A 13,597-nucleotide genomic window follows, 5' to 3' on the forward strand; every position below is an offset into this window, starting at 1 on the left:
GGTTCAAGGGATGAGGAGTTCTGGTTAGATGGATAAATTAGAGAACCAGGGACTTTTCTCCTTGGAGGAGTGAAATGTGAAATTAATGGAACTAGCTAGAAGAATACTGAACTCCACCAAACAGAGGTGATGATGGCTTTGTCCAATTAATGATTGCCCGGTCTAATCAAAGACTTTTCGTATGGTTGAATGGAAGTGTGACTTAAAGCTAAGAAATAGATTTGTCAAAGGTGAAAAATTGAGAAACATAAGGAAGAGACCATAGTTTCAGTAGCAAAATTGGAAAGAGTATGAGACACAGTCGTGACACATGGTAATTGTTGGGTGGTTCCAAACTCTTAAACATAAATCCATAGATTGTACAAGAGTGTACACTAAGGAAGGCATACAGTTTTATTGCTTTGAGGTCATGGAAAAGTATGAGGTGTTGATGTAATGACTTAACCAAGTCACATGGCCACTATTTAGAGTCTTCATGGGGAAAGAGTCAGAAATGGGCAATCCAATCATTGGTTTAAAAATAAATTTTTCAAAAATCCTGTTTTAATGCAGGAAACTAAAAAATGAACAGGCTGAACCAAAATGGGCTTCATCTTTTTGGTGGATATCATCAAATAAATCATTTAGTTAAAATGAAATTTTATATCAAAAATAGCTTCATCATGCCTTCATATATTTTGAAGCATTGAAGAAAATAATTGAAATGGGTCAATTAAACAACAACTTTGTTTCAGGAGAGAGTTGAGTTTATCTATACTTGAAAGTTTTGTGGCCTTTCATTGTTGTTGATTTGTACTCCTTAAGGTGATAGATGTTGCTATCCATTTTCCCCTGTAATTTCCATTAAGTGCTCCTTCTCTAGGTAGTGGACATGAACACAGTGCATCATTATTTAGTCAATTCTCAGCTCGCTTTCCAATATGCAATTGTCTGAATTTTAAAATTTATTTTCAGTTGATGCATTGATACTTGAATTAACGTGCATGCTATATTCTTAAATGCTTGTTCTGATCTACAAATAGTACTAAACCTAACTGTTCTGGCAAAAATACTCAGAGTATTTGGAGATCGTTAATGTATTTTCAGTGGAAAGTACCCTAATATAGAGCAGGTCATGTTTTTAAAAGAAACTAAAAACAGTAGATCTTTGCAGAAAGTTGAGCATTGCCAAATATAGAAGCAAACCTCCACTTGTGATATCTTAATGCTTTTCTTTGCTCAGCTATCAAAATACATGTACAGTGTGCCTATGAATTGAACAGTGAACTCTCTTTTTGCGTTACTCAATGATTTCATTATTGGCTTGATAAAGTTTTGTCATAATTTCAAATCTATTGTTAACATGGTAATATCCAAACAAGTACTGCTTTATCATACCCAGTAATGATGATAAAGCAGTGGTGGCAGTAGAAATCTCTTCCCTGCATTTTAGCTGGCCCAGTGATGAAGGGCTTTTGCCCGAAACGTCGATTTCGTTGCACTTTGGATGCTGCCCAAACTGCTGTGCTCTTCCAGCACCACTAATCCAGAATCCAGTTATATATTTTGTCAAAGGTAACCTCCCAGGGTATTGATATTGGGAAATTTAGCAATGATCGTGCCATTGAATTTCAAGGGGAGAAGTATAGATACTCTTTCTTTTGTTGGAGATTGTCATTGTCATTGCCTGATACTTGTGTGGCACAGATGTTACTTACTCCTTGTCAAGCCTTAAGGATGTCCAGCCCTTGATGCATGTGGGTAGAAACTGTGTCATTGACTGAGTTGCAAATGAAACTAAACAGTGTGCAATAATCAGCAAGCATCTCCTTATGGTGGAGAGTTCATTTCTGGAGCAGTTGGAAGATTGTTCAGAATTGGACAAATTCCTGGTGAGCTTCTGGGCTGAACTGATTCTTAATTCCAAATTTGTACTGAATTCAAATTCCGGCATCTGTCATGGCAGTATTCAAACCTCGGTTGCAAGAACATTACCTGGGTCTCTGGATTAATAGTCCAGTGATAATACCACTAGGCCATCACCTCCCCTTTAATATCAGAGCTTTTCCTCTTGTTATCTTATATGCAAGCCTGAACCGATTAAGCATTAAAGGACATCTTTTCTCTGGGCTTCTTGGGGTCATGTTTTGCCGTTTTGTTTTAATACAAGTTTGACAGAAAGCAAGGACTAGCTTTCTGTACTTAACAAGAATTAGCTATTTATTACAAAAAAGTAGATTTTAACCACAGGTAAACAATTATGAACCATGGATGTGAACTTTACTAGTTCTATCCTCCTAAAATTCTTCTCCTATATAGACAGACAAATACAAAAAAATTTGTGGCAGGCAGAGGAAAAGACTGGGAAGGCAGATCAATGGTCCAAGTCGATGGGTTGGTGACGATTCGGCACGGCACATTCACCGCTGCCGATTAGCCACTACTGGTTCGCCACCAGCATTTCTCCACTGGGGTCGTTTGACCTCTGGAGACTATTCGCCACCGGAAATATATATATTTCCTGATTGTTTTCCCTCCCGCCTGTTCTTTCGTACTTCTCAGTCCCCTTTATTTATACAACGACATAGAACGTATTGATTAAAAAAATGAGGTGAAATAAATATAATTTTACTGGTTTGTACATAAAAAATGAGTTACAAACACTTGCGGTGGTGAATTGCTGTCAGTGGCCAATGGGCGGTGACAAAGCGTCCCCAGCGGTGAAAGGGCAGTGGCTAATTGGCGGCGGTGAATCGGCGTGGCGAATGGTCCCATCCCGCCAATAGATAGGGTTCACTGAGATGATGCTGCTCCTCAATCTTCCTTCTCCAGGTAATTTCACTTATTTGCAGGAGTCAGAGTGACCGGTTCACACTTACAAAGTCTCTGAATTGTTGGTTAAGAGCCTTCGGTTACAGCAATTGATGAGTGAAGTAAACTGGCTTTCTTCAGGCTTAAGATGACCTTTACGGCAGAAAACGGGTAATTCCTTACTTTTCAGAAGTCTAAAGACTCTGACCAAACATTTACACGCACGAGCTGTTCAGCTACTAGAGCCAATCTCACATTTGTTGGGGAGAAGGCCTTTGTCATCAAGAACTGATTGTTTAGTGGAATGGCAATCAACCACTTGTTGCAGGCAGATTCCCATTTTGGGCATGCTCCCTGGTGTCCGTTCCTCAGCAACTAAACTTCCACTGCTGCTTGAACAAACAACAGTATAAGCAGCACTTATTGTGAGTAACCTGCTTTTTAGAAAGTGCAGGAATTCTTCCCACAATCCTTAGTTTTTAAAACAGTCCTTTCCCATTTCAGTCCACAATTTAAAAATTCAGGAAAAAAGGTTTTTATAATTGCTGTACTTTCAATTCCATATTTTCTATTGAATTCAAGTTTCATTCACACCCATTACCACTGATGCACAGTGTTGCAGTATGTACCATTTACAAGATGCAGTGCAGTAACTCACTCAGGCTCCTTCAACACCATTTCCAAATACCGTACATGGTGTCTACCACATGGAAAGACAGGGACAGTAGATGTATGGGAAATACAACCACCTGAAGGTTCCCCTCCAAGCCACACACCACCCTGACTTGGAAATTTATCACTGTTCCTTCATGCTTGTTGGGTTAGAACCCAGCAATTCCATCCCTAAAGGGACTGTGGGAATTCCTAAACATCAAAGACCACAGCAGTTTGAGAAGGAAGCCCAGGGCATTTAGGGATGGGCAATAAATGGTGTCCTAGTCTGCAACACCCACATTCCATGAACAACTTAAAAATTAAGATTTAAGAAACAGAAATTGCTGGAGAAAGTCAGGTCTGCTAGCATCTGTGGAGAAAAACAGTTGACATTTTGAGACTTGGGTCTGTTTTTAATCAGGCTTTTACAGATCTTGGAACTCCTGTTTTCTGTCTACGAGTTTCTCTAGTAGTGTTTGATTTTTGTTTGTTTAAGATCTGTAATATCTGTTGTTCTTTGCTTTTATTATTGTTGTTTGACTACTATGTGAGGACAGTCTCCTATGTCTCTAGATGTTAGGATGACTTTGCATAATGGACTAGGCTGGTTGTGCCTCCAAACCTGATGTCCAGGTCAATGTTGTGTATTTCATCTGAGTTTATTTTTATTATAGCTTTTCATGGTAGTTTGGTACAGTGGAGTGGTTTCCTTGTCATTTGAGAGCGTGCTTTTGAATCTGTCACAAAGCTGTGGATTTGGAGTCATTTATATAGAACATTAGTGAACCATGACAATTTATTAATTTTACAGTCATCGTTTAGTTCCAAATTTATTTAATTAACTGCAATGGTGATATTTGAACTCCTGTCTCCAGAATGTTAGTCCAGGGCCCTTGGATTAACAGTCCAGAATCTTAACCACTATACTACAGTACCGTACTTGATGCCACCAATAGACCCACCTTGCAAAAATGACTGTTAAAGGACTGACCTCCGTATTGTGACGATTTCAGGTAAACAGCTCATTCATAGGAAGAGCTTGTGCGTCACATGGCTTTTACTTTGAACATGATACTTGAGAAAAGGTGGAGTTAATGGGTGCACCTATTATTGATACAGATACCTCGAAACAGTATCACTCTAATTAGAGTGTAAGTTGCAAAACAACTTGCCAGACTTGTTAAAAAGCATTCCGGTAATTCCCGTTTAGCTGAACCTCCGTCTTTTACCCTGAAGTATTAAAACTGCCTGTTGGCTAATTCTTCTCGTTTATTAAATATTTGAAATATAAATAAATCAATGTGAACTCTGTTTCTCTCCAAGATGCTATTTGATCTACTGAATATTTCTCATGTTTTCTTTTATTATTTCAAATTTCCAGCATTTGAAGTATTTTACTCTTGTTGCAGGAATAAATATTTATGTCTGATTCATGATTTTTCTTTTGCAGTAAAGAAACAGACACTAACAAGTGCGATTTGAAAGTTTCCAGTAAAGATCTGCAACTCGTTGAGGAGCTCTCAGTACCAGGTGGACATCATGAGTGACGTTAATCCTGAAGATGCAAGCCAGACTGTGAGTGAATTGTGTTGGGAGTGCGGTCAGACCCATATGGTGGTAGAGAACCATTTGTATGACTATCAAGATGAAGTGGATGATGAACTAGTTTGTCATATTTGCCTGCAGCCCCTGCTGCAACCTCTGGACACCCCATGCGGCCACACGTTTTGTTTTAAGTGCCTGGAGAATTTCTTGCAAGAGCAGGATTTCTGCCCGATGGATCGTAAGAGGCTTCACTTCCAGCACTGTCGGAAATCCAGCCTTCTGGTGCGGAACCTCCTCGATAAGCTGGTCGTTTTTTGCCCTTTTCGATTGGACTGTGGGAAGGTGATGCAACGCTGTGAACTCGACCCACATCTCCGCAATAGGTAAGCTGTGTGCGCTCCAGTTTCAATGGGAAGAGAAGCAAGTGGTGCAGATAAAGTAATGCAAAAATTAATACGGAAATTTAGAAACGTCTGTGTCCTTGTCTACGCTCCCCCACATCACTGCCAAAAAAAAACAATAAATTTGAAACTAATTGAGAAAGAGTTAGCTAGTCTTTGTATAGCACCTTTTTTTTATATCCTTGGGTCATGTCAAGCTCTTCACTACCAAAGTTCTTTTGAAATACATTCATGGAAACAAAACTGAACAGAAGTTTGAGTTCCTATGTAACACAAATAGTCATAGAGTCACAGAGATGCACAGGACAGAAATACACCCTTCGGTCCAACTCATCCATGCCAACCAGATGGATACCCTAAATAAATCTAGTCTGATTTACCAGTATTGCATCATATCCCTCTAAACACTTCCTATTCATATCCCATCCAGATGCTGATTGGCCTTTTTTCCACACTATGGGGATTCTATGATTCTATGAAATGTTTTAATTGTACCAGCCTCCACCAGCTCATTCCGTACACACACCACCCTCTGTGTGAAAATGTTGTCCCTCAGGTCCCTTTTTTAAATCCTTCCCCTCTCATCTTAAATCTGTGCCCTCTAGTTTTGGACCACCCCCAAACCAGTGAAAAGACCTTGTTTATTTATCCTATCCATGCCCCTCATGATTTTATAAACCTTTATAATGCCACCCCTCATCTCCAACACTCCAGGGAAAATAGCCACACCCTATTCAGCCTCTCCCTATAGCTCCAACCCTGGCAACACCCTTGTAAATCTTTTCTGAACCCTTTCACGTTTCACAATATCTTTCCTATAGCACAGAGACTAGAATTGCATGCAATATTCCAAAATTGGCCTAGCCAGTGTGCTGTACAGTTGCAACATGACTTCCCAATTCATATACTCAATGCAGTCACCAATAAAGGAAAGCATACCAAACATCGTCTTCACTATCCTACCTAAATGCGACTGCACTTTCAAGGAATTATGAACCTGCACTTCACGGTCATTTTGTTCAGCAGCGCTCTCCAGGACCTTACTATTAAGTGTATAAGTCCTGCCCTGATGTGTCATTCCAAAATGCAGCACCTTTTGGTGAAACACATCCATGCCAACCAGATGTTTTAAATTAACCTATTCCCATTTGCCAGCATTTGGCCCATATCCCTCTAAATTCTTCCTATTCATATACCTATCCAGCAGCCTTTTAAATGTACCAGCCTCCGCCACTTACTCTGGCAGCTCATTTCATACACACACCACCCTTTGTGTGAAACGGTGGCCCCTTAGGTCCTTTTTATATCTTTCCCCTCTGACCTTAAACCTATGCCGTCTAGTTTTGAACTCCCCTACCCTGGGAATGTGCAAGGGTAAAAATCACACAACACGAGTTTTTGTCCAACAGGTTTATTTGGAAGCACGAGCTTTCGGGGTACTGCTCCTTCATCAGGTGGTTGTCAGAGCCGAAAGCTAGTGCTTCCAAATAAACTTGTTGGACTATAACCTGGTGTTGTGTGATTTTTTTTTTTAACTTTATACACCCCTGTCCAATACTGGCATCTCCAAATCATACCCTGGGAATGTCTGTCACACTGCGTCATTCCATAGCAGACGCACCCAGGTAGAATTTCCTCTGCATTGATTAATCTAATTTAATTCAGGAAGCATTTGAACACTGTAACAGGACACATATTTTTGGTTTAAACTACTGATTACAGCTAAGTATTCACACTGAGATGGTAGATGAGGATTTATTATGGCAGTTATAGCCATTATGGTCAAGCATGCTGTTATTTTGACCAGACACTGGGAGATTTTCTTATTAATCATTCATAGAATGCAGATTTTGCTGGGAAGTGTTGCATTTATTGCACACTCCTAGTTGCCCTGAGAAGATGGTGACCATTGAGTCACTGGTAATTGTGGACCTATGCCTTTAGGTGAGATTGGCATAAAATAACAAGTGCATCATGCAGTGAGTTTCAATCAATTTTAAATATTTTCTAATCAATCTGTTCAGAGCTGTTAGTACACATCACCAGGAGCAAGTGGGAATTGAATTTGGGTCTCCTGGCTCAGAGGCAAGGACACTACCATTGTACTACAATAGCCCTTCAGTCTGCTGCACCTGGCATTCCCAGGCAATCTCTCATCCAAGTACTAACCAGACCTGAGTCATTTTAGCTTCTGAGATCAGACTAGTTTGAGTGCTTTGAGACTAGTATGGCCGTAGGCAATAACCATTTTTATACTGGCATTTAGTTAATAATTATTCAGGAAGTTTGCCCAGTTAACCCATTACTGGTGTTTTAAATTGTTCATTTTGATGCGTTGTCTCAATAGTAGACCACGATACACATTCTGCAATTCTGCTGATAGAGCCAAATTTAGTAGGGCAAGCATCGGGAACAGGATCATTCATATTGAATTACATTTGGCTCCAGTTGAAGCAATGCCTTGATGTTTAACATACTGTTCCATGCCTGGCCTTGGCTCACTTTGTATCTGTAATCTCCTCCAAACCCACCCCTGCCTTTTATGTCTGTCCCCAATTTTAATCACACCCCCTACCTCTGAGCCCTAAGCTCTGGAATTGTAAACTTCATTGCCCTCTCTCTTTTATGATACCCCAAGCTTTTTGTAATCTATGTTATGTGGCACATTGTCACATTTTATTTGATAATGCTCCTGTGTAGCACCTTGTGAATTTTTATGACATTGTAGGAGCTATGCAAATACAAGTAGTTGCACAGCACTGCTAACAGAGTAGCATTTGTTATTGTTTTTTAAGGGATTCACTGGTCAAAATATTTTTAACTGTATATATGGTTGTGAAAGCATGATCTCATGCTTTAAAAACTTCCCATTTCAGACAACCTCCAAGCAACACTTGCATTCTTCCTTTGCATTGTATGCTGATCTCCCTTATAGGGCTGGGCTATAGTATGTGATATAGAAACCTGATTGACAAGAGCAAAGAACTGTGAATAAAAACAGATACCAACTTTGCTCAGAGTTTTTTCTGAAACAGCAAATTCAAGCTTGATGCCATCTTAATAAGTCAGTCACTTTTCTAGATCCAAATGCAGGGAATTGTACTTATCTGGTTCAAACAGAACTTTTTCCAGTTTGAACTATAGAAATAACTAAGACTCTGCTAATGCAGGAGGTGGTATAGCTGCAGTTCTTTCATTGTAAAGATAGTTTGAATTGTGCACTTTGAGAGCAGTTGCGAACCCTCTGCCAATACTGTGAATTTCATGGATTAACCAAGATGTATTTGCCTTCATAAGCTCTCATCACAAAGTTGTGTATTTTTTCAGCTAAATTGTAAATCGTTATTTTGTATGAGACAAATATACACCCTTTTCGGCATTTTTAAAACCTCACTCAGTCTTCCTGGAGGGAATGTCTCCGCTTGTGGAGCATAATGGGACAGGAAGTGTTCAATACCCCATTGAGTAGTTCAATGTTATAAAACAAGAATCAAGCACTTCATCCACTGGAAGAATTTTTGACAAAAGGCATGTTTATTTTCTGTGGCTAATCTCAATACATTTGAATTGTGTTTTTAAGAAAAACAGCAGGAGTAGACTCTTCAGCTGCACAAGTGTGTCGCACTATTCAATAAGGTTATGGCTGATCTGCACCAGGTGTCAACTCCTCCTTCGGTCCAGCTCGGCATAACCATCAACCCTCCAACATTTCAAAAGCTATCTATTTCCTCTTTCGGTGGTTTGGCCTCCACAGTTCCCTGTGGTAAAGAATTCCAGACATTCACCGCCCTTCACATCTTGGATTTCTTTCATGTAGCTGCTGTACAACAGCAAACTCACTACCAGCTTTACAGAGCAATTAAGGATGTGCAATAAATGCTGGTCTAGCCAGCGACACCCACATCCCATGAATCAATTTAAAAGAAAACAGCTCTTATTTTCCACTCTGCATACATACGGAGGGCATATTGTCTTAGGCAATCATTAAAACATGCATTTTATGTCTAGTTTTATTTTTTATAAGTTCCAAATAACTCATCCCAAAACCAAACATTGTGGTTCAAGATTAGACAGTTGATTATATGACTGAGTTGTGGCACAAAGCTGGCAATAAATTTTCATTATTGTGTCTGTTTTGTATTGAACACTAGGTTTGGAAGCTGATGGTGTTACCATTATGGAGAGTGCAGGAAGTTAAGGGATTTTACTCGGTCAAAACAAAAGGATCTTTACCTTTTGTCAATCCATTGAAGTAACAGTGGACACAGAAAAATACTGAATAGAAACATTTTTCATTTGAGTGACAAGTATTGACTTTCAACGTGAGGACATTGTTCAGGACTTGTTCAAAATGCTGAAACTTCTGAGAATCTCCTGCAGCAGTTCAAGAAGGCAGCTCAGCACCACCTTCTCATAGGGAATTAATGCTGACCCAGCCAGCAATGCCCACATTCCTTGAACATTTGAAAAGAATTCTACTTGATCTTACTCTTTATATGATGTTTTACTTGAGAACAGGGCAAGAATCTCAGACAAACTCTTGTTAACACAATGATGTTGATACCTGTAGAGATGAAAACTGTAATGCGAGCTTTGAAAGAAACTTAGGGCCAGGTTTTCTAAAGTGGGGTCTGTGACCCTAAGTGGAGTTAAAAGCTGAGGTTTTGGGGTTATGAGCTTAGAAGTAGCCACTTCAGTGTTCTGACTGACTTACAATAGTTGTACTCTCCCTCTGATGGACTCCCACACTCTCACTTCCCATCCCATCCCATCCCCCAACTTGTAGTTTTCCCAGACGGGTCACAACAACAACTTTCAAGTCTCCCTCTGTTTTACCACAGCTGTAACTATTCCACTTTTGCCTGATCATGATTTAGCTTGTTAAAGTTTGCCTTGCACAGTTTAGAAATTCTATTCTTGTTCTATTGTTGACCCTATCCATCAGGATGAAAAGTCTAAATGTGTCCAAAAGGATCACTATTTCTTTCACCTGTCCAGTTTCTGAGACTAAACCTAAAACTATTTGTATGAGACAGTCTTAGGTTTATTTAAAAAAAACATCAGATTTTTATGGCTGGCAAACAAAAGTCCAGTTGAATGGAGTTCAGCCATTTTGTGCCTCCAGATCTTTTTATACTAGCTGTATTCCAGTTGATATTTGGGTGTTTGAAGTCCCCAGTTGTTAATAACCGATTGTTTGTAGACTCAGAACTTCTTCCCTATTTATTTGGTCCTCTAACTGTCTTCCATTTGTTGGGATGTGGCAGTACACATCTAGAAGTGTGGCTACCCCCGTCTTGATTTTGAGCTTTACTAGCCAGATTTAATTTGAACTTATGCCATGGAACACGAATCCAGTCCTCTACATTACTAATTTAGTAACGCAACCACAGCGATTGTTCCCATATGGTGGCTATTACTTCAGCCAAACAATGCCTGCTGGATTTTGATGAACTAGGTTGCTAACATTTCTGACTGCGACTCTTGTTCCAGTGACCTGACCTCCTTTAGACTGGTGTATTTATGAGACAGTAATGGGAGAGTTTGGACAATAGTATTTTCAGTGAAAACATCTGTTGGTAAACAAGATGTTATCACAAGACTTTTGTTTCTGAACAGGAGTGGACTTTAACCATGGATTTAGATTGAATAGATACTTTCAGCTCATTAATAATTGATAAGGGGATCAAACAGGCACAGTAGGGCTGTTCAGCTGGAAATATAATGTTTTATTTTGCTGATTTTTTTTGTTTAATCTGGCATTACAACTGTGTGCCTTTGGGGGACTACTCTCTGAATAAGATTTAAAAAAAATAATAATTTCCTGTTGTACCATAAATATCTGCCCTCCTGTCAACCCTCCTTTTCTTAGTGGGGAGTCTGGAATAAAGTCTGTCTCTTTACAAGTGCTGTAGTTTTAAATGGAGCATTTCACTCACCTGGAGTGTGCCTTGTGACATGAGGAGACATGCACTCCTCAAATCACAATGAGATGATTATGTTCTTTCAACTTTAGTCTTGTTATTGTGTTTTTAAGGTATTTGTCACAGCAGATATAATTTAAACTAATCTGCTTAAATTAAAGCTCACAATAATTGAGACCAGACAAGCTTTGCTTACACTGAGATGAGGTGGTTTTGCATTGATAACAATGCTAACAGCAGAAATTCCTTTAATGTTAAATCCCTAACTGGCCGATAATGCTTCAATTAGCATATTACTCAGAGACACTTTTTCTGAAGGGTTTCATCTGGCATTCATCAGGAAAATTTTGCAAGAATACCAACAGAAATGGAAAACAGCATATATAATGTTTGAAAAGATTACTGATTGGTTGAAAAGTGGACTCTGCTTGATAGAGGCATTGCCATAGAGGATGCATCACCTCGGTGACTGACAGTTGACTATCAAACTTTGTTAAAGTTTAAACCTGAGGTTGACTCTGATTTGTCCAGGCATTGTCTTGAGAAAAGTATCAGAGAATGGATATCACTTATGTTTTTGAGTTGAAACAGATACGTTGTGTGGACATGTTATTTCTGTCTGTAACAATTTGGCTCTTCTGCACTGATATGTAGTAATACTAGATTGAAAAGTTGGCGAAATAGAAACATTTTATTTCCATTTGATATGTAACTTTCAGTATGTACAAACGTTAATTTTCCTTTTACATTGATATTCCTGATGAATTGTCCTGATGAGTGTGAAACAAAAAGCTTTAATAAAATGTATATCTTTTCAGTGTTACTTAAGTTCTATCTTACTAAATGACTAAATTGTTTCAATTCTTTATTGGTACTCTTAATTTATTCTGTCATTTATCTCGAAACTTTCCTCTGTCTTTGCAAAAATCTGTTGATTATACAATTATCAACAAATCTGCAGGCCCATCGAACCTGTTCCCAAAACAATGCGTTTAAGCATTTCAATTTTTTTACTGTTTTGGTATATCACATTTTCTTACAGTACAATTTATAATCGAAGACAAGCGTAAATGTTTGCAATGTGATTTGTTGATGTCCTAGCAGTTCAGGACAATTTTAGCTTTGGATTAATTATGTTGGTCAGGTTGCCACCTTTTTGTGCCAACTGAAATCTGGTACAGCACTGGTTAATTGGCAAAGTAGAAGATTATGCATGTAACAAGAGAAACTAATTGGATCATTTGACTAGTCCCATAGTAGCCAAAAATTATCCCCAAGTTGATTTACCATGACTGCGGCTACATGTCTCAGCTGTCAGCAATATGACTCGTTGTAGGATTATGGCAGCATTTGTTTTTTGAAGTATAATTTTGTTTTCTCTTTTGGAACATATCCAAAGTGTCTTCATAGATGTTGTCAGCAATGCTGCTTGTCAGGGAGGTTTGATTATATTTCAAATTGTTTTTCCAATTTGATGAGCATGTACACTTCTGGTTGCCAACCACTAACATTATTGTACGAAGACAAAGACCATTAAGTCTATCTCCACAACTATTGAGAGATTCAGTGAGAGGAGATGTTATGACAGCATTGGAGTCTTAGAATGTGGAACAAACTAGAGATTATGGATGAGAAGAATAAACATTGATTATACAGTTCTAGTTAAGGTTTTCTTCCAATGCTTTTTTTTAAATATTTCTAACTAACTGTATCTCATGACTGGAGTTTCCAGTCAGCGAGTAGTTATGCATATATCTTAATGTCAGTATTAGCAAGCTCAAGGGTCATGGTTCCTTTTTTTATAATGATGAATGCTCATCACATTCTCAGTACCTTTTTAAATTCAAGAAAAGCATGTTATCAGTTTAACCAACATCCTTAGAAACAGAAGGAACAAAGTGCAATAAACACTGAATGTAAATATTTAACAATGCTTTTAAGGTATAAATTATCTTTTTGCAGAATTTCACAGCTCGAAAAGTGACTAAATTCTTGGTTAAAATCATCTTTCTTAGATTATGTAGTGATAGAAGATGAAAAATCACACAACACCAGGTTATAGTCCAACAGGTTTAATTGGAAGCACACTAGCTTTAGGAGCGGTACTCCTTCATCAGACGATCGTGGAGGAGCATCGCTCCGAAAGCTAGTGTGCTTCCAATTAACACCAGGTTATAGTCCAACAGGTTTATGTGATTTTTAACTTTGTACACCCCAGTCCTACACCGGCATCTCCAAATCATGATACAAGGTGGTGTGTGAACAATGCATGTTTCTAATTAG

General features: G+C 38.7%; 1 protein-coding gene across 2 annotated transcripts in view; it reads left to right on the forward strand.

The window, feature by feature from the left end:
• lnx2b (ligand of numb-protein X 2b) overlaps positions 1 to 13,597 on the forward strand; it is a 54,357-nt gene that overhangs the window by 17,197 nt on the left and 23,563 nt on the right. For both annotated transcript variants that reach the window (XM_060832501.1, XM_060832502.1), the window contains exon 2: positions 4,895 to 5,372. In XM_060832501.1, the coding sequence (XP_060688484.1) occupies positions 4,984 to 5,372 (389 nt within the window). In that variant the 5' untranslated portion in view covers positions 4,895 to 4,983. The remainder of the gene's footprint in view (positions 1 to 4,894; positions 5,373 to 13,597) is intronic.

Source organism: Hemiscyllium ocellatum, chromosome 11, assembly GCF_020745735.1.
Source record: "Hemiscyllium ocellatum isolate sHemOce1 chromosome 11, sHemOce1.pat.X.cur, whole genome shotgun sequence".
In the NCBI taxonomy this organism is placed as follows: domain Eukaryota; kingdom Metazoa; phylum Chordata; class Chondrichthyes; order Orectolobiformes; family Hemiscylliidae; genus Hemiscyllium; species Hemiscyllium ocellatum.